Source organism: Tachysurus vachellii, chromosome 12, assembly GCF_030014155.1.
Source record: "Tachysurus vachellii isolate PV-2020 chromosome 12, HZAU_Pvac_v1, whole genome shotgun sequence".
Taxonomy (NCBI): domain Eukaryota; kingdom Metazoa; phylum Chordata; class Actinopteri; order Siluriformes; family Bagridae; genus Tachysurus; species Tachysurus vachellii.
The window spans coordinates 9,776,747-9,799,017 of NC_083471.1; the positions used below are offsets into that span (position 1 = coordinate 9,776,747).

Below are 22,271 nucleotides of genomic sequence, written 5' to 3' on the forward strand. Positions count from 1 at the left end.
TCACTTATTGACACCAGTGTGAACAGTGTGTGTGTGTGTGTATATTTGCGTTGCTAAGGCAGGGCTGGGTTTCCTGTCTCTGTGACCACTACCTCACGCTTTTTCTCTGCCTTTTTCACATGCACACAAACCTGCACTGTATAAGTATTTCTCTATTTCTCTCTCACTCTGTGTGTGTGTTCATTAAGCAGTAAGATTTCCTTATTTTTCTGCTGTGATTCTGTTCCTGTGGAGAAGGTAAAGCTTATGGATGTGAACATGAGGTATGAAGAATATGTGCAGAACAGGTCTAATTCCACAGAACTGCTGAGTTCTGGATTCTGATTGGTCAGAAGGTGTTGATTAGGTTTGTAGCAGCAGCTGGTTTATATCAGTGTGCTTGTTCTAATACCTTATAATTTCTTTAGACCACATGCTGTTACACAAAACATGAATTGTCCACTATAGACATTTTGGTCTTTTTTGTAAATGAGGTTTGTGGCAGTGGTTTAATGTGAATTGGCTGTGTGATGAAAACGTTTTGTACTTCACAAGCAGGAAGTTTCACTTTACAGTTCACTAAAATGTTGATAAATGATGTCTAATATCTGCTTGTGATGTGAGGATAAAGCTTTGTCCAGTTTTGTACAGTTATTTAAAAAGAAATCTCTGACTGCTTGCCATAAATTTGGTGTGTGTGTGTGTGTGTGTGTGTTGCTGTGATAACCCCAGTGGTATAAATAGGGTAACCCAGACAGGACTTCCACTCCTGCTGATAATCCAGTGTGATTTAACAACAGGAAGACATGTCAACGTGTGTGTGTGTGTGTGTGTGTGTGTGTGTGTGTGTGTGTGTGTGTGTGTGTGTGTGAGTGTATGACCCAGGCATATGAGTTTCTTTGCACATCATGTTCGTGTGTGAAGTAATTTATAACTGACATGTACATAATATCTGCATTGTTTGTAAATAGCTTGATGTGAACATGAGCTGAATCTGTTGACATGTTCCTGCATGATTTTACACACTACACTTCTGCCACATGCTCAGCTGATTGGATAAATGGACAGGTGTTCGTGTGTTCCTATTAAATTGGCTGGTTTTCTGAGTATCTCCAAATATTCTTGAAATGTGTCCAAATGTCCCCAAGGATACTGCTATCATAATCATCACTTGTGATTTTCAAGTTACAGTCTTAGTGCTTGTTTGTGTGTGTGTGTGTGTGTGTGTGTGTGTGTGTGCTGAGTCATGTTCCAGGCTGGATATGCAGATAGACTGGTGGTGGTGGAGGCCCAGCACAGGGGCAGCCAGAAGCACGTGCTTCTTCAGTCATAGTCAAGGGGTGTGTGTGTGTGTGCTGACAGGGTTTGTCACTCTAGTTTAAAAGATAAGATGTGCATGTACATGTCAGTCTTCTCATCTTCTGTTGATTATTTCCTACTTCTTCTCTTTTCATCTTCTAAATGCATTTAAGAGAAGAAGATTCATCCAGAATGAAATCTGTAAAGAACACCACTTTAAGATTCAACAAACACCACCACACAACCAACATTTATCACACACACCAACATTCATCACACACACCAACATTTATCACACACACCAACATTTATCACACACACCAACATTCATCACACACTCAAACCAACATTCATCTCACACACAAACACACACACACACACACACACACACAAACATTCATCACACACACCAACATTCATCACACACACACACACACACACACCACAACATTCATCACACACACATTCATCACACACACACCAACATTCATCATACACACACAAAACCCAACAAACACCATCACACACAGACCAACACAGAGCAACATTCATCACTCACTGACATTCATAACACACACCAACATTCATCATAAACAAACCAACATTCATCTCTCTCTCTCTCTCTCTCACACACACACACACACACACACACACACACACACATAAATATTCTCCATTAAACACTGACATTCCTGATGAACACAGTCATTATTTATAGTGTTAAGCTCACATCACTACAGAATTCATCAGTACCCTCTAACAAACATTATCATCATCAAAATGTGTCCATCAAACACTTGACATTGATCAGCATGTAAACAGGATGTGTGGTTTGGGACACATGATGGTGAGGTGGTTGTGATGGTGTTTTTGTGATGAGGTATTGTGTAGTGTGTTACATTTGATTGGTTAGTGTCAGTGTAAGTGAGCAGCATGGTGTTGGAACACTAATGTAAACCTTTAACATGGCAGGTGGTGTTTCATAAAATGGGTCACTATATGATGATGGTGCAGCGTGGTTTTGGCATAATGGTTTGTGTGAGTTTGTGTGTGTGTGAGAGAGAGAGAGAGAGAGAGAGAGAGAGCGAGAGAGAGAAAACTGCAGAATTGTAATCTATTTTAACTGCACTTTTATATATGATATATTTAAAATATTTTTACAAAAAACACAACTGAGACACTGTGTGTGTGTGTGTGTGTGTATGAATAAACTGTGAGAGTCATGTTTCTCATTGAAGAACGGTCTCACTGATTGGTTGTGCTATTATTGTTTATGTGCATCGGAACTTTACCTTTATATTAGAAATAGTTTTTTCATTCATCCTTACGTCAAAGAGTCTTTCTGGTTCTTACGTCAAAGAGAATTTTTTCTCCTGTTCTCAGACAGCCATGTGAAGCAACCATAGTCAGATTAACCATTCACTTCCTGTGTGTGTGTGAGTCATTCTAATACTAAGCTGACTCGTCTGTGTGTGATACTGAGAACACTCTGCACTTCTGTGGTCAATGACTGATTAAATTCCTCTTCATTCATAGACAGCATGCCTCATGCACGTAACAGTCTCTTATTCCAACATTTGTGTAATGTGTGGTGTTGTGCAACATCTAAAATAAAATCATGAAGTTACATTTTGATGTCACAATAAAAACACCAACATTCAGCAAAAAGCTCCAATCATCACACACCAGTATTAACACCTCCTACTAACACACAACACACAACATTCTTTACCATCACATGACACTGACTATCACACAACACACGGCATCATACAAAACACAGCGTCACACAAAACACTGATCATCAAACAACACACCACTGACCATCACACATTAAAACACCACCAGTGACCTTCCAACGTTCACATCATTTAGCAGATGCCGTTATCCAGAGCGACATTTTATACAACGTAGCAATTGAGGGTTAAGGACCTTGCTCAAGGGCCCAGCAATGGCAGCCTGGTGGACGTAGGAATCGAACTCACAACCTTCCGACTGGTAGTCCAGCACCTTAACCACTTAACCACATCCCAACCAAATACTAACATGCTTCACTACACATCAGCATTCATCACACAACACACATGAAGCTCACATTATTTCAGACATTAACAATACACTCCATTAAACACCGGCATTCAGCAACATGTAACCTTAGGCTCAATCACACACACACACACACACTCTCTCACTCCTTCAATCATGTGCTCTCAGGTGCTCCTTCTGGGTGTTTTGTGCTCTGTGATGGTGCAGTGAATGTTTCCTCCTCTGACAGTTTCACTTCTGATTTTTCAGATTTTTCTGACGTCTGCAGTCTGTTTCTCTAACTCACTTCTATCTCTGCGTCTCCCCTGCACACAGTGTTTCTCAGCTGTGCTGGTTACTGCAATGAATGGCAACACTATTGAGGAGACCCTGAGCAGCATTGCACCCCCTTGTGGCTGGAGGGAGTTTTGCGAGCTTCACGCGAGTGCCACAGCACGAGAGCTAGCGCAGCATTACCGTTGTTTCGCTAGAACTCGACCGCTGCACGATGTTGTTTCTCCGGAGAAATTCAGCAGGCACTTCAGCTTCATCTTCCAGCACCATTTCTGGCGAGAGGTGGCCAAAGAAGAAACCCCGCCCCCTTCCATGACTGGCCGCACATGCACCTTTTCTGAAGTGCTCGATTATCGGGAAGCAGGTCGACCAGTGGGTGGAGCCTCATTTGTCATTTTGCCACCAAAGCTGGAACGGGAGCAGCTGCTGCAAAACTTCACTACACACAGACCTCTTGACCACACCCAAGGGGTGGAGTTTGCTGAGAATTACGCCACTTCTCCAGTTTTGCCCCTCCCCTCACGTGTCAGTGTCATTTCTCAGTTTGGAAGAAGCGTGTGCAAGTTCTTCAAGAAACAACCATCACGTGACAACTCTGTCCATGACAGCTCCGGGGACGAGTCCGAAAGAAGAGGCGGGGATTCGGGAGCAGAGCAACGCTCTCCAGTTACAGCACGGCCTGGTCATTTCAAGCTGCTGAGACATATAAAGAAGCACACAAAATGGTTCCAGGACAAAGGAAATGTGTTCAAGGAAGGACAGTTAAACTACCTGGAGGAAAATGACACGATTTCGGATACAGACCCACCCTGGAAGCGCTGTCGCCTGCTGGTCCGGAGGACAAACGACAGGTTCGTCCTCGAGCTCTACAACCCCCCCAAGGTAAAAAACTCCAGAATTGTATTCTACAACCTTTATATGCTACAAGTGAACTTAATGTGATGGCCTAGCAAGTGTGAGTTCCTGTATCTCCATGTTGTTGTTCTGGATGAATGAAACATAGCATAGTTTATGGTAGGGCTGGGCTATATTGATATCAGTGTTTCATAACGGTTGATATCGATAATTATTGATATTTTTTATGACCCATTTAAAATAAGGACCAGGAGAAAAATATATTACATTTAAACATTTTTATTTTAAACTTAACCTTCCTCTGATCATAATCCCCTCAGTTATTAAGACAGAAATGTCAACAACCATGAAAAACTCAAATAATTAAAGTGTAAACATAAGTCTAAAGTCACAATGAACACTTAACAATTATCTCTTAACATTTAAGGTGCAAAATGAAAGAAAATGTAAGAAATGCTTAAAAAAGTGTAATAAAATAGTGCAAAGTGTTAAATATAAACATAGAGAAACCTGAGCATTTAGTGCAAGTTTGGTGCTAGGACGTTCACTAGCTGTTCACCTTCTGGTGAATAAAGTGTTTTAAAATATGTGCAGTGTTTTGTAAACATAAATAAAATTGAGGTAGACTGAGATACATCTGTAATATAAAAACAAACCTGATACAGTACAGTAACATTGTTTGAAATATAAAACCTGCAGAAATATGAAAAAGTAACTCTTCAAGTTAGGGTTAGGGTTAATATCCAAAAAACTGTCGTACTGGCGAGCTGACTTTTCCTCTTTTATTTACAATTTCCTTGCTCGCTGCGGCTCGTTTTCTGCTTATCAGTCGCCGGTTACTGAAGAGGAATCCAGCAGACCAGCACGAGACAACGATATGGTGCAACCAAACATGATACTGTTACATGATTGGCTGTTAGCGTGTCACTCCCTATGTTGCTAGGTTACCAGAGAGTGAGTGCCTTTGTTAATGCAACCAAACATGCTTCGCAACCTCTGTTTACTTCCGATGAAGAATAAAAAATATCGAACGTTTTATCGAACACGTTTTTATTGATAACGATCGCGTGTATATCGAGATACATATCGTTATCATTTTATCGTTAACGCCCAGCCCTAGTTTATGGAGACCATATTAGAAAGTTAATTAGTAAATGTAAGCTAACCAAAGAGTGAAAGCATCACCAGAAATCATTGAGGGACAAAATGAGAACACTACCCCTAGATTACAGCTAGTATCTCACGCACACGCACACGCACGCACACACAAACGCACACACACACACACACACACACACACACACACACACACACACACACACACACACACACACACACACACACACACACATCCAGTCCTACTCTCTGGTGTGTTGTGTGCAGGTCATTTCAGTAACCAATCAGGTGCAGGGGGTCATGGCTGGATCTGGGTCCTGATTGGACGATAGTCAATAAGGAATCTTGGCTGACTTACTGACTCTTAACTCATACCATATAAGGCAAAACAGCTGCAGAGTTTACACACACACACTTGTTGAGAGCACCCATTGATTCACACATGCATCATTAAAGCACTTAAGGAGCCGCCGCACCTCGCCTTTGCCTCTTAAACATGTTTTTTCTCCTCACACAGACGCTGAGAGGGTTTGTAATGTGATTGTGTTTGAGTAAAAAAAAGGGTCTAGAAATGTGAATGTGTGTAAATGAATATGGCTGGAGAGCATGATTTCAACCAAACTACTTAATTCTTTATTAATTAATATTATTAAGGTTTCAGCTTCTTAGTCTCAGGTGCTGAGCTGAAGGATCTGAAGCATTTGTGCAAATAGTTCTTGTTATATTTAAAGATAATCCTCTTCATGCTGGTGTGCTGAAGTGCAGTCACTGATTACTTTCCCCTAACAGCACGCCCCCAAGTGTTTTATTTCTTTTACAGCTCAGCAATAAAGATATAACTTTTATTTTGATTCATTTCTAGTTTTTATATAATATTTAACGTACCGGAGAAGCTGCATGGTGTAAAGTGCTTAAAGTCGTGTGCTGATTATTTTGACACCTGGTGAACTGAGTGAGAGCAGTCAGAAGTTTATCTTCAGTCACTCTGCTGATCTGGGATCAGCTTCACAGTCCACACAGCTGGTTGTCAGTATCAGGAGGTCAGTGAGGAGCCCTGATCCCACATCAGCCCCAAGTCCAGGATGTTTCCTTCTAGTTTATGTCTCCGGAGCGCTGGGAGAGGAAGATGGAGGAAGTTGCTGAGAGGGTCTGATGATTAATGCTTGTTTTCCAGGGAAATGCTTGCTCAGCATGTGGAGAACATTATAATCTGATCATCTGCTGTCTGATATCACTCAGTTTTACACCACAACATAGCTTCAGATGCGCTTTACTGTGGTTCAGCTCAGAATGAAAAGAGGAAAGAAAGAGAAAGCACAAGGTCATGTGCACAAATTCCTCTGACCAATAAATATTTAGTTTAAAAATGCACCTGGCAGTGTTTATCATTTTAAAAGTGAAGATGTTGAAGATGATCATTAAATCACACACTTGCATATCTGTGAAGTTTTCTGAAGAAACCTTTCTACTAAATGTGCTTATAAAACTCTCCTGACAATGAAGGTCATACAGCTGCATAGATTACAAACTGTTACAACTGTTCTATCAACATGGAGACTGGCACACACATACACACACATACACACATATATACAAGTGCTGGTCACATAATTAGAATATCATCAAAAAGTTGATTTATTTCACTAATTCCATTCAAAAAGTGAAACTTGTATATTATATTCATTCATCACACAGACTGATATATTTCTTTTCATTTTGATGATTATAACTGACAACTAAGGAAAATCCCAAATTCAGTATCTCAGAAAATTAGAATATTACTTAAGACCAATACAAAGAAAGGATTTTTAGAAATCTGGGTGAGTTTGCTGGATAATTAAGAACAGGGATCCCATGGATTCCTGCTGATGACCAACTTTATGGAGATGCAGATTTCATTTTCCAACAGGAATTGGCACCTGCACACAGTGCCAAAGCTACCAGTAACTGGTTTAAGGACCATGGGATCCCTGTTCTTAATTGGCCGGCAAACTCACCTGACATTAACACCATAGAAAATCTATGGGGTATTGTGAAGAGGAAGATGCAATATGCCAGACGCAACAATGCAGAAGAGCTGAAGGCCACTATCAGAGCAACCTGGGCTCTCATAACACCTGAGCAGTGCCACAGACTGATCGACTCCATGCCATGCTGCAGTAATTCAGGCAAAAGGAGCACCAACTAAGTATTGAGACACAGATATACACACACACACACACATACTGTATACACACACACGCATACACACATTTACATTTACATTTACAGCATTTGGCAGACGCCCTTATCCAGAGCGACGTACATAAGTGCTTAAATCTCTAACATTGAATACATTAATGCTGGCTCACTAAGTTACATACTTAAGATACCATGAGTTTAAAACATTTGTTTGGAAGAAGTGCTAGTTGAAGTGTTTCCTGAATAAGTAGGTCTTCAACCGCCGCTTGAAAATATCCAGTGACTCAGCTGTCCGGACCTCTAGGGGAAGTTCATTCCACCACCTTGGTGCCAGAACAGAGAAGAGTCTTGTAGTATACTTGCCTCTTACCCTGAGAGATGGTGGAACCAGTCGAGCAGTGCTGGTAGATCGGAGGGTGCGGGGTGCAGTGCGAGGAGTGATGAGGGCTTTGAGGTAAGAGGGAGCTGGTCCATTTTTGGCTTTGTAGGCCAGCATCAGTGTTTTGAATCTGATGCGTGCAGCTACTGGAAGCCAGTGGAGGGATCGCAGCAGCGGGGTGGTGTGCGAGAACTTTGGCAGGTTGAAAACAAGCCGGGCAGCTGCATTTTGGATCATTCGCAGAGGACGGATTGCGTTCATAGGTAGACCTGCCAGCAGTGCATTGCAGTAATCCAGTCTAGAAATGACAAGAGACTGAACAAGTACCTGAGCAGCCTGTGTGGACAGAAATGGCCGAATCCTTCTAATGTTGTAGAGAAGAAACCAACAGGAGCGAGTCACATTAGCAACATGAGAGGAAAAGGACAGTTGATTGTCCATGGTTACCCCAAGGTTGCGAACTGTGGCTGAAGGGGAGATCAGATCGTTGTGCAAGGATATAGCAAGATCATGACCTGGGGATGAATCACCTGGGATGAAGAGCAGCTCAGTTTTGCTAGGATTAAGCTTTAACTGATGAGCAATCATCCATGATGATATTTCTGCCAGACATGCAGAGATCCGGTCAGAAGCTGTGGTATCTGCGGGTGGGAAAGAGAAGATAAGTTGTGTATCATCAGCATAGCAGTGGTAAGAGAACCCATGTGAGGAAATAACTTCACCAAGAGAGTGAGTATACAGGGAGAAAAGAAGAGGACCAAGTACTGAGCCTTGTGGGACGCCAGTGGAGAGTCTGCGTGGAGCAGATGTCACTCCCCTCCATGTTACCTGATATGAGCGTCCTTCCAGGTAGGAAGCGAACCATTCCCAAGCTGATCCGCAAATCCCAAGACTCCTGAGGGTGGCTAAGAGAGTCTTATGGTTGACTGTATCAAACGCTGCTGAAAGGTCAAGGAGGATAAGGACGGATGAGAGATTGGCTGATCTAGCAGCATGTAGTTTCTCAGAGACATCTAAAAGGGCTGTCTCTGTGGAATGAGCTGCTTTAAAGCCAGACTGGTTGGGGTCTTGGAGGTTGTTCTGTGAGAGATAGACAGACAGTTGATTAAAGACAATGCGTTCAAGAATTTTTGAAAGAAACGAGAGAAGTGATACCGGTCTGTTGTCTGATGGATCCAGAGCAGGTTTCTTCAGGATGGGAATAACCCTTGCTCTCTTGAAAGTAGTTGGTACCTGACCAGATGCTATGTATCTATTGGCGATTGTGGTAATGAAGGGCAGAAGGTCTTGCGAGATGGTCTGGAGCATAGTGGAAGGGAGTGGATCCAATGGGCAGGTGGTAGGATTGCAAGACTGGATGAGTTTTAGAATCTCTTCTGCTGTTACAGTCGAGAAATGCGACAACAAAGGTGTAGGGGAGTCCATACTCTGAGATGTAAGTGCAGCCGGGGCTGAAGTGAAGGTCCGGCAGATTTCCTCAATCTTCTCCTGGTAGAAAGAAGCAAAGTCCTCTGCAGTCAGGGAGGATGAAGAAGGTGGAGCCGGGGGGTTGAGCAGAGAAGAGATGATGTTGTGGAATTTCCGAGGGTCATGTGAGGAAGCTTCAAGCTTTTCCTTGTAGAAGGAAGTCTTGGCAGAAGTCACATCTGAGGAGAACTTGGCCATGAGTGTTCGGTAAGAATCAAGATCTGCATCAAGTTGTGATTTCTTCCACTTTCTCTCTGATGATCTTAGCTCTCTTCGATTGTTGCGCAGCAAATCTGAAAGCCAAGGAGCAGAACAAGAAGTTTTCTTGGGTTTAGTGGACATAGGGCAGAGGAAGTCCATAGTTGAGGAAAGAGATGAGAGGAAAGTATCTGTGGCCGAGTCCAAGGGCAGTGAGGAAAAAGACTCAGGATCAGGAAGGGAAGAAAGAGTGCCAGAAGCTACAGAAGAAGGGGAGACAGAGTGAAGGTTGCGGTGGGTAAGAGCGAGGGGGTGAGAGGTAGTTTTAGGTAGGGTAGGGAGAGTGATGGTGAAGGATAGCAGGTGATGATCAGAGACGTGTAGTGGGGTAGCAGTCACGTCTGTAGCTGGAGAAGGACGGGTAAAAACCAGGTCCAGCACATTGCCTCCTTTGTGTGTGGGGATGTAGCTGTTGAGTGTGAGTGTGAATGAGTCGAGAAGAGACAGGAGGGAAGAAGAATGTAGCTTGTCAGAGGGGAGGTTGAAGTCACCAAGCACTGTCAGGGGGGAGCTATCAGAAGGGAAAGCACTAAGCAGTGTGTCCATTTCTTCCAGGAAGTCACCAGAAGACAATATATTCAAATGAAGAGAGTTAAAGCACACACACACTCACTCATACACACACACGCACATACATACACACACACACATATACACTCATACACACATACACCCACTCATACACACATACACACTCACTCATACACACACACATACATGCATACACGCACACACACGCACACACACACACTCTCACTCATAAACACACACGCACATACATACACGCACACACATACACACACACACACTCACTCATACACACATACACACACACACTGATACACACACACAAGCCACGTTCACACTGCAGGTAAAAGTGGCCCAAATCCGTTATGGTTATGGAGGAAGTATTGTATCATCTGGTGCAAGCAAACATAACATGTAATGATATAATGTGATGTATTCAATGCAAACATTATGAGCTGGTTCACGTAACCACTTTATATAACACTCTTAACACACACGTTACCAGTCACGTTTGTGTCACGTTTTCGCCGGCGCAAAAAAAAAAAAAAAAGGTTTCGCCGGCGCAAAAAGAACAAATCAGATTTGGGTCTGATTCAGGACCACATATGGAAGTGGCCCAGATCTGATTTGAAAAAATCAGATCTGAGCCAGATTTGAGTGTTCACACTACTCCTGAAGAAGTCTGACCCTGGTCAATTGACCTCAAAAAAATCGGATTTGGGCCACTTTTACCTGCAGTGTGAACGTGGCCACAGAGACACACAAACAGATATACACACGCATATACACACACATACACACTCACTCATACACACAGAAATACAAACATACACACACACTCATATACACACTCACATACACTTACACACACATACACACACATACATACACACACACGCACATACACTCACATACACACACGCGCACACACACATACATACACATGCACACACTCACATACACGCACACACACACACACACATACAAGCATGCAAACACACATACACTCACACACAAATACACTCAAACATACATGCACACACACATAAAGGTTGATAATAATAATAAAAAATAATAAGAAGAATAATAAGCACAAAATGGATGAGGAACTATGTAGTCTAGAGAAACCAGAGTAAAGCGAAATTCATGCTGCAGAGTTGCAGTAAATGACACAATATTTTGTGGGTCGCGAAGACCACAAAGACAAAGCCGAAGCAGAAACAGGGGAACTGATCAGTAGAGAAGAAGAAGTGGTGTCCAAATACAGAAAGTGGGAACCAAGGAACAGGTGCAGGGTCTGATGGAGTCAGAGAGCGGGAGAGTTAACTGGAACAGGAAATAATGACCATGTGAAGGAAGATACAGGAAGTGTGAAAGCGCAGCGCCGTTGCTGGGCTCGTGTTCCTTATTGAGGATCAGGGACTGAAGCTGCGGTTGGACAGATGGACATGTGTCCGGAAAAGCGTTGAGCTATATTTATAGCACGCAACACTCAGAAACACTTTGTGGAGAATAATCAGTGATCCTGACATTGCAGACTCCTTCCTTACATGTAACACACTTCGCCTTACTGAACACACAAGTGCACGCCCCCTTGAATGAGCTGTAACCATGGAAACGATAATGTATTAGAACCATCTGGAAGTCAATAACAGAGGTCAAACATTTGGTGTGTTTAGTTCAAACTCTGAGTTATTATCAGTGTTTATATGAATCGGAGAGTAAATGTAGTGTTTAAACTGGTGGTTACTGTGTTCTAGTGTGTGTTTTATACCTTTATATTGGTTCACGTCTGAACTCATCAGAGTTACATGTGTTTCAATCACTGTTATGGGACTGCAGGAATAAATCAGACTCCACAGAGTGACACAAAGTGAGAGTGACACACACACATACACACGCACTGATTAATTATGAAGTGCCGAAATGGTGAATACTGAAATTCAGTGTTTAGTCACAAGGTGAATGTGCTGCCGAACGAATCAGATGAAGTCAGAGCTTTAGTAGTGTCCAGGGTCAGGTGTGTTCCTCAGCACACCTTTACTCCGTAAAGAGGCGACAGATGAAAGGCAGTGGTGTGAGAGTGAGGACAAGCATTTAAATCCACACAAACTTTTGTCTGTTTTCCATCTGACGATTTCAGCCAGTGGAACGGAAAATACTTCAAACTCAACAAAACCGCATCCTTACATCTGCTGTGTGTTAACGTTCTGCACACACACACACACACACACAAACACACATGCAGAGCTACATGCACAGTCATTTCTGACTTTCTTTAGCTCCACATCAGAGAATCAACAAGATTTCAGAGCAGCTCTGCTTTCTAAACAACACTGACAATAATAATAATAATAATAATAATAATAATAATAGATTTGAATGATTACTGTGTAGCAGGAGTGGAGTGTCCACTGTGTGTCTGTGTGTGATTCTGTCTCTTATCCACATTATGAGGCTAAATATCATGAAGCTGTGTGAAGTTCTTCCAGTAGCGTGGTCCAGACACGAGCCAGAAACTTTTCCCTCCTGCTTTGATGTTTTTTAAAGAGACAGAGAACAAGGTTTAATACGACTGTAATATTAATCCCTGCTCTGATCTCCTGCTGTATTAAGAGTCTTCACAGACAGACGACTGCTCTTCTGATCAACTTCACCCACATGCACATGATCCAACTCCAAGTTAATTAAAACTTACCTCCACTTTATTATCACAGCCTGTGCTGGTGTGTATATGTATGTATATATAATATATATACATATATATACACACACCCTGTTCCAAATTATTATGCAAATTATATTTTTTTACTCATTTACCTAAATAATTGATGTAAATAACAGTCAGCATAATTCTCATGTTATCAACTATTAAGAGTACAATTCAAATTTATAGAACAAACCTCCTAATGATAACAGTATTTTTTTAAACATAAAAAACTTACAATGCACTGTTCCAAATTATTACGCACAGTAAGTTTCAAAACACTTTATAGGTTGTGAAAAACTGAAAATTGTCATTTGTTGTGTTTGCAGCATATTTACTGAAATCAAAAGCTATTTCAATCAAACTTATAACAACATTTTTACTTTTTAAACATTTTAACAGGTCACGTTACATTTTAACATAGGACCCCTTATTTGATAGCAGCTTCACATGTCTTGTATCCATTAAACTTGTGAGTTTTTGGACAGTTTCTGCTTGAATTTGTTTGCAAGATGTCAGAATAGCCTCCCAGAGCTGCTGTTTGGATGTAAACTTCCTCCCACCCTCATAGATCTTTTGCTTGAGGATGCTCCAAAGGTTCTCAGTAGGATTGAGGTCAGGGGAGGATGGAGGCCACACCATGACCTTTTCTCCTTTTATCCCCATAGCAGCCACTGATGCAGAGGTATTCTTTGCAGCATGAGATGGTGCATTGTCATGCATGAAGATGATTTTATTACGGAAAGCATAGTTCTTCCTTCTGTACCAGGGAAGAAAGTGGTCAGTCAGAAACTCCACATACTTTGGTCATCTTTACACCTTTGGGGACCCTAAAAGGGCCGACCAGCTCTCATCCCGTGATTCCGGCCCAAAACATGACTCTACCACTGCCTTGCTGACGTCGCAGCCTTGTTGGAACAGGGTGGCCGTCCACCAACCATCCACTACTCCATCCATCTGGACCATCCAGGGTTGTACGGCACTCATCAGTGAACAGGACTGTTTGAAAATTAGTCTTCATGTATTTTTCTGCCCAATGCAGCCATTTCTGATTGTGAGCATTGGTTAGTGGTGGCCGAATAGAAGGTTTATGCACAGTTGCAAGACTCTGGAGGACTCTACACCTTGATGTCCGTGGGACTCCAGAGGCACCAGCAGCTTCAAATATCTGTTTGCTGCTATGTAATGGTATTTTAGCAGCTGCTCTCTTGATCCGATGCATGGATCTGGCAGAAATCTTCCTCATTGTGCCTTTATCTGCATGAACCCGTCTGTGCTCTGCTTCAGCCACAAATCTCTTAATAGTGCGATGATCACGCTTAGGTTTTCGTGAAATATCTAATGTTTTCATACCTTGTCCAAGGCATTGAACTATTTCACTCTTTTCGGCAGCTGAGAGATCCTTTTTCTTCACCCATATATATTTCCCTCGTGGAAATGGTGCTCTGCTTAATAATGTGGAACACCTTCCTTTAGTAGTTTTTCCTTCAATTGGGCTCACCTGGCAATCTAATTATCTAATTATCACAGGTGTCCGAGACTGTTTTCAGTGATCAAAAGAGCCCTGAGACACAATGCCATCCATGAGTTAAACTGAAAAACAAAATATTTAATCTTTGTGACACTTACATAGAATTTGCATAATAATTTGGAACAGGGTGTGTGTGTGTGTATATATATATATATATATATATATATATATATATGAGTGTGTGTGTGCATTTTCTGCGTGTGTGGGTCTGTGTGCGCTCGTATCTGTGTATTCGAGAGTGTGTATTTGTATATGAGTGTGTGTCTGTGTGTATACAAGTTTGTTTATATTAGTGTGTGTGTCTGTGTGTGCATGTCTGTGTATATGAGAGTGTGTTTGTATATGAGTTTGTATGTGTCTGTGTGTGTATACGAGTGTGTGTGTCTGAGTGTGTGTGTGCGTACGAGTGTGTGTGTCTGTGTGAGTGTGTGTGTTGGCGCTGGTTTTCTGTAAATCATTGTAACTCTCCCTCTTCAGACACTTGGACTGTTGCACATTGCGGAGATGGTGTGTGTGTATGAGTGTGTGTGTGTGTGTGAGAATGAATGAGTGTGTGTGTGTGTGTCAGAAGTGTTTCAAACTGTGAGTGAACGAGTGCTTATATTTTTCCTCGCAGTACTTTCAGCAGAAAGATCGGTGATACCGTCGGCACTGATTCATATCGACACCACAGTTTCAGTTTCACACACATCACAAACACAGCCTCTTTTCCACACATACACACACAGTATTCAGCGTAAAACCGAGAAATACTGCAATAATACACCTATACGTTCACACACACACACACACACACACACAGAGTCAACACGTGCCCTTGCAATGTGCATGTTGTCAGCTTTCTCAGGATCACGGAAACAGTGCTGACATGACTCGTGTGTGTGTGTGTTTATGTATAGCCATCAGTACTGCAGCATTAGTATTGTATATGTCATGAGCTTGTCTGTCTCATGTTGTGTAAGTGTTAAGTCGGAACTCTGAAGTCTGAAAGATTCTGGATTAGTGTTTATAAATTCTGGTGTTGGGGAGAAACAGGTATGTTTTGGTGAACATTCTGTAACCTGTCAGTTTACAGAGCTCCGCCTCTTGCACTAGCATTGCAGCGTTTCAGCCTATGAGGTGTGTGCATGAGTTTTAGGGGCGTGGCTTAGACCGGAGCACTGCACACTCTGACTCAACATCAGACAGTACGATGCACATCTCACTACATAGTACACATTTACTGAACCATGAATAAACACTGATCCAGTTGGCTTTCGTTCACTACCGATTCAATTCGAATCGATTTCTCATTCGATTCATCTTCCGATTCTTCGCATGGCCAGCTCTGCAGAGAGGAGCTGCACTTTAATTGAACACTGTTCAGAGTTTGTATTGCACAATTAAAAGACAACTTTTATTATTTACAGGCTACAGGCTGCACGGCTCAGCTACCAAAATCGTACTGTTTCAAACGGAGAGTTAAAGTCGAGGTGCTAATCACATGCAGCTACTTTAACATCAGAATTCAGAAGGAATTAATAAGTTCAGTGGTGGCTTTAAAAAACAGACATTCATCTGAAAGCTGAGCAAGAGACACTGGAGAGAACTGAAGAAAAGTGAGTGAGCAGCTGCAGCAAACTAGTTCACTAACAGGGGAATAATCTCTCTTAACCAAACAAAAGCTTACTCAGTTACTTAGATACTTAATGAGACTAACCCCAGAGTTCACTGCCGAAGATGCTAATAACATGCTGAAACAAAGCTAGCAGGCTAACAGTAAAGATGTGCTTTCTATAAATGAATTCATTAGCATGGAAAATGTGTGCATTTACGTGCGCGTGTGTATGTGTGTGTGTGAGCCAAGTGTGTGTGTGCTAAGTGTGTATTTATACTCATTAAATGTTTACATGGTGTGTTGATGGTTTTTATGTGGAAAATCTTAATCTCTGTGTGTGTGTGTGTGTGTGTGTGTGTGTGTGTGTGTGAGAGGATGCAAGGGTCACTGGTATAGCTAGCACCTGCAGCCGACCTCAGTGTGTTAGCCACGGAAAGCCCCGCTGTCTCTCTCTACGTTTTTGTCTTTTTCTGTCTCTCTCCCTCTCTCTGTCTCACTCTCTGTGTTGTGGTTCACCTTCTGTAGCCTGTAAACAGGATGAAGATGAGAGTGTGTGTGTGTGTGTTTGTGTGTATATGAGCATGTGTGTGTTTTGACCTCAAAGTTCATCATTATCGAAGCAGTGGATCGAGGTGTTTGTGTGTGTCTCTGTGTGTGTGCCTGTGTGTGTGTGTTCCTCCGTTTTGCTCCAGAAACATCAGAGTTCAAACCTCAAAGTTTATCATGATACACAAGGAGAGAGAGAGACAGGATTACAATGTGTGCATGATCAATCATTTCTGACATCATCTCAGTCTGTCTGCCTATCTTTCTCTCCATCTCTCTTAAGTGTTCTCTCTCCTTCTCCCTCTGACTCCCCCCCCCTCTCTCTCTCTATCTATCTCTATCTCTCCTTCTCTCACTCCCTCTCTCTCGTTCTCTCTGTGGTTGTGTTCACGGGTGTAGAGTTAAAGGTCAGGGAGATTAACAGGTTTTATTTCAGCGAATAAGAGATTAACAAAACAGAGATGTGATTAACAGCCTGCACTACTACAGTTACTCCACCTGTGTGTGTGTGTGGTAGTGATGCATACTGCATGCAGGGTTACTGGTGGTCATGTGCTCAGATGAGAAGTTTTCATGTGAAATGAAAGATATGTGCAGTGAGAGGACATGGTCTGATCAACACCATGCTTCATCACACTCAGATGTAGATTAGATTCCTGATCAGAACTGGGGGAGAGAGATGATGTGAATCGGAAGCCCAGAGCTCCAGGTTCTTCTGAGGGATTTGTTCTTCTCACGTGTTCTCCTCAGCAGATGAGCTGACCCCGGGTGGATCGTGTCAGTGTGTCACAGTACTTGTGCCTGTTGTGTGCTGATGCTAGGAAATGGTTCTGAGGATTACTGATAGATGAAAGCACATATTCATAGCAGCTCTTGTGCCGTCCTGTACACGAGAGCAGCTCAAACGCGGCAAAGAAGGAATTCATGTATAAGCCCCGACTCCAAACGATGACATGGAGTCTGATGTGTTTGGAGTGATCACATGATGTGTGTGGTGTGTGCTGATGTTGTGTGTGATTGCATGGTGTGTGGCATGGGTGATTTGTATGTGATGACGTGGTGTGTGATGTCTGTGATATGGTGTATGATGGCGTGGTGTGTGTAATGTTTGTGATATGGTGTGTGATGACATGGTGTGTATAATGTTTGTGATATGGTGTGTGTGATGGCATGGTGTGTGTAATGTTTGTGATGTGTGTGACGTAGCAGCAGTGTGAAGAGCTGTAGTAGGATCGGTTATCCTTCAACAGGGAAGTGGACAGGTTTAAGTTAACAGAGTGTTATCTGTCCATGTGTGGAGTGTTTGATGTGTTTGGAGTGTGATGTGTGTTGAGTATGTGATGTGTATTTGATGTCATGGTGTGTGTGCGTGTGTGTGGTGTGTGATGCCGTGGTGTATGCAATGTGTGTGGTGTGTGACATGGTGTATGATGTGTGTGATGCTGTGCCGTGTGTGTGTTAGAGTAGGATAGCAGCAGTGTGAAGAGCTGTAGTAGGATCAGTTATCAGTTATCATTGAGGTGGAATGGTCAGAGTCAGAGTTATCAGAATGTTATCTGTCCCATGTCACCGCGTCCTGATGTCTATCGTGATTCATCGTCTTTGTGAACGCAGGAGTTTGGGTGAAAGAGGAAGTGGAATTTAGTGAGTGTTTCCTTTCTCACCTCCCGCTGTGTGACTAATGTTGCTCGGACCAGATGAGTCACGAACACAGCAACTTCAAAAGAATAATCCTGCTCAGTTCTGCTTTGTGTGTGTGTGTGTGTGTTATTCTGCGCTCGAGGGATGATGACCAAGAACAGAAGTTAACAATGGGAAATGAAATTTTTTTTGCAATGCTGAGATTATCTTTGACTCACATGCCATAGCGCTATATCTGTATGTGTGCACGTGCACGTGTGTGTGCATGTGTGTGTATGCGTGTGTTTTAGTTGTAGTATGTTCTGGCATTGCCTAAACCTAACATGTGGTGTTTTAGTACAGTCTTAACTTGAAGTCTATGTTTGGATCTCTGCTGTTCTCAGATCAGTTCAGTTGTGGTTCTAACAGTCAGTGAGTTCAGATGGAGTTTTCATGTTCTAGAATAACTTCAGTTGGAGCTTAAAATAAATCCAGAGTTTTGAAAGAGAAGATGATGTTGCTTTGTGTGTGAGTGTGTGTGTGAGTGTGTGTGTGTGTGTGTGTGTGTGTGTGTGTGTGGTCACTCAGCATTTTCTGGAACTCCTGTAAGGGGAAATGGAAGCGATTCTAGCATTAATGTTCTGCTCTGTGTCACACCACAATTATCTCTGTTCCTATTTTTCACTTCTATTCAGCCGTGTTAATTAAAATAATTGAGCAGTATTTATTACAGTAATTGAGCAGTATTTATTACGGTAATGCAGCAGTGTTTATTACAATAATGCAGCAGTGTTTATTACAGTAATTCAGCAGTGATTATGACAGTAATTTAGCAGTGTTTATTATAGTACTTCAGCAGTGTTTATTATAGTACTTCATCAGTTTGTTTGGCAGTAATTCAGCAGTGTTTATTACAATAATTCAGCTGTGTTTATTAAAATAATTCAGCTGTGTTATTACAGTACTTTAGCAGTGTTTGACAATAATTCGGGAGTGTTTATTACAGTAATTCAGCAGTGTTTATTACAATAATTCAGCAGTGTTTGACAGTAATTCAGTGGTGTTTATTACAGTAATTCAGTGGTGTTTATTACAGTATTTCAGTGGTGTTTATTACAGTAATTCAGCAGTGTTTATTACAATAATTCAGCAGTGTTTGACAGTAATTCAGTGGTGTTTATTACAGTAATTCAGTGGTGTTTATTACAGTAATTCAGCAGTGTTTATTACAATAATTCAGCAGTGTTTGACAGTAATTCAGTGGTGTTTATTACAGTAATTCAGTGGTGTTTATTACAGTAATTCAGCAGTGTTTATTACAGTAATTCAGTGGTGTTTATTACAGTAATTCAGCAGTGTTTATTACAGTAATTCAGCAGTGTTTATTACAATAATTCAGCAGTGTTTGACAGTAATTCAGTGGTGTTTATTACAGTAATTCAGCAGTGTTTATTACAGTAATTCAGCAGTGTTTATTACAGTAATTCAGCAGTGTTTATTACAGTAATTCAGTGGTGTTTATTACAGTAATTCAGTGGTGTTTATTACAGTAATTCAGCAGTGTTTATTACAGTAATTCAGCAGTGTTTATCACAGTAATTCAGTGGTGTTTATTACAGTAATTCAGCAGTGTTTATTACAGTAATTCAGCAGTGTTTATTACAGTAATTCAGTGGTGTTTATTACAGTAATTCAGCAGTGTTTATTACAATAATTCAGCAGTGTTTATTACATTAATTCAGCAGTGTTTGGCAGTAATTCAGTGGTGTTTATTACAGTAATTCAGTGGTGTTTATTACAGTAATTCAGCAGTGTTTTTACAGTACTTCAGCAGTGTTTATTACAATAATTCAGCAGTGTTTGACAGTAATTCAGCTGTGTTTATTACAGTAATTCAGCAGTGGTGTTGTAGTAATTCAGCAGTGTTTATTACAATAATTCAGTTCAATATTTTTGGAGATAAAAGGGCTGTGTATCCTGAATCCCAGAAGACCACTACCCAGACAGTGAAGCACAGTGGTGGGAGTATCGTGACATGGAGCTGCTTGTATCTAACCCTAACCTTAACACCAATCAGACACATGAACAGAGAGATGAACAAGGACACATTAAAGGAAGCTCTCAATGGCCGAGTCACAGGCTCCTGACTCCAATCCCACCGAACACTTCTGATTAGAGGTCCAGGCTGAAATGACCCACAGATGTGGGTCTTCTGTTCAAATTCATCGATCCAAAGCCACTGATGAATGTGTGTGTGCTTTACAGAGATCCAGTCCGAGGCTTAAAGCACGCTGCTCTGACATACTAGAGATCCGACGCTGTACTCGACTAGAGATGCCTGAGAACATCAACACATTCGTATTAAAGGTAACACACACACACACACCAACACACAAAAGATCAAATATTTCAATTGTTCTGTTAACATCTCTCTCTCTCTCTCTCTCTCTCTCTCTCTCTATCTCTATATCTCTCTCTCTCTCTCTCTCTCTCTCTCTCAGGTTAATAACAGTCTCAGGAGTTTTATATTTGAGGCTGATGATGAGCAGCAGCTAAATTCCTGGACTTCAGAGCTCAGAGGCTGTATCAGCACCAGGTCAGGCTCTCTTTCTCTCTGTGAGTGTGTGTGTGTGTGTGTGTGTGTGTGTGTGTGTGTGTGTGTGTGTGTGTGTGTGTGTGTGAAAGAGGAAGTGAGTGGGTTTTCTCAGTAGGGAGATCTCAGGACCTTTTGCATTTCTGCAGATGTCTAGAATTCTGAGAAACATCTTTACAAATAAACACATACACACACACACACACACACACACACACACACACACACATGCAGTCAGTCATATGCTGATAATCAGTTGTATAATACACTGTGGCATTCAACGGGCAGTTTTCATGTACTGGAAATCTGTCAATATGCATAAAACACACACTGTTGTCATTAACACATACACACACTGTTGTCATTAACACACACACACACACTGCTGTCAGACACACAGATACTCATTGCTGTCTTTAACACACACACACTGCTGTCATTAACACAGACACACACACACTGCTGTTATTAACACACAAACACACACTGCTGTTATTACACAGACACTTCTGCTATTAACAGATACACACACTGCTGTTAACACACCCACACACTGCTGTTATTAACACACCCACACACTGCTGCTATTAACACATACACACACTGCTGCTATTAACACATGCACACACAGATACACATTGCTGTCTTTAACACACACACACACCGGTGTCATTAACACAAACACAGACACACACACACACACACACACACACACCGGTGTCATTAACACAAACACAGACACACACACACACTGCTGTCATTAACACAGACACACACACACACACTGCTGTTATTAACACACAAACACACACTGCTGTTATTACACAGACACTTCTGCTATTAATAGATACACACACTGCTGTTATTAACACACCCACACACTGCTGTTATTAACACACCCACACACACTGCTGCTATTAACACATACACACACTGCTGCTATTAACACATACACACACAGATACACATTGCTGTCTTTAACACACACACCGGTGTCATTAACACGAACACAGACACACACTGCTGTCATGAACACAGACACACACACACACACACACTGCTGTTATTAACACACACAGACACAAACACACACTGCTGTTATTACACACACACTTCTGCTATTAACAGATACACACACTGCTGTTATTAACACACCCACACACACACTGCTGCTATTAACACAAACACACTGCTGTTATTAATACACACACACTGCTGCTATTAACATATACACACAGTGCTGTTATTAACACACATTGCTGTTATTAATACGCACTGCTGCTATTAACACATACA

At 41.7% G+C, this 22,271-nt stretch overlaps 1 protein-coding gene across 3 annotated transcripts in view; it reads left to right on the forward strand.

Moving 5' to 3' along the window:
- The window catches only part of sh2b3 (SH2B adaptor protein 3), a 33,065-nt gene that overhangs the window by 4,058 nt on the left and 6,736 nt on the right, over positions 1-22,271 (forward strand). For 2 of the 3 annotated variants that reach the window (XM_060884015.1, XM_060884012.1), the window contains exons 2-4: positions 3,640-4,479; positions 20,648-20,749; positions 20,884-20,978. In XM_060884015.1, the coding sequence (XP_060739998.1) occupies positions 3,667-4,479; positions 20,648-20,749; positions 20,884-20,978 (1,010 nt within the window). In that variant the 5' untranslated portion in view covers positions 3,640-3,666. Of the gene's footprint in view, positions 1-3,573; positions 4,480-20,647; positions 20,750-20,883; positions 20,979-22,271 lie in introns of all 3 variants that reach the window. The other variant, XM_060884014.1, reaches the window with a different exon arrangement.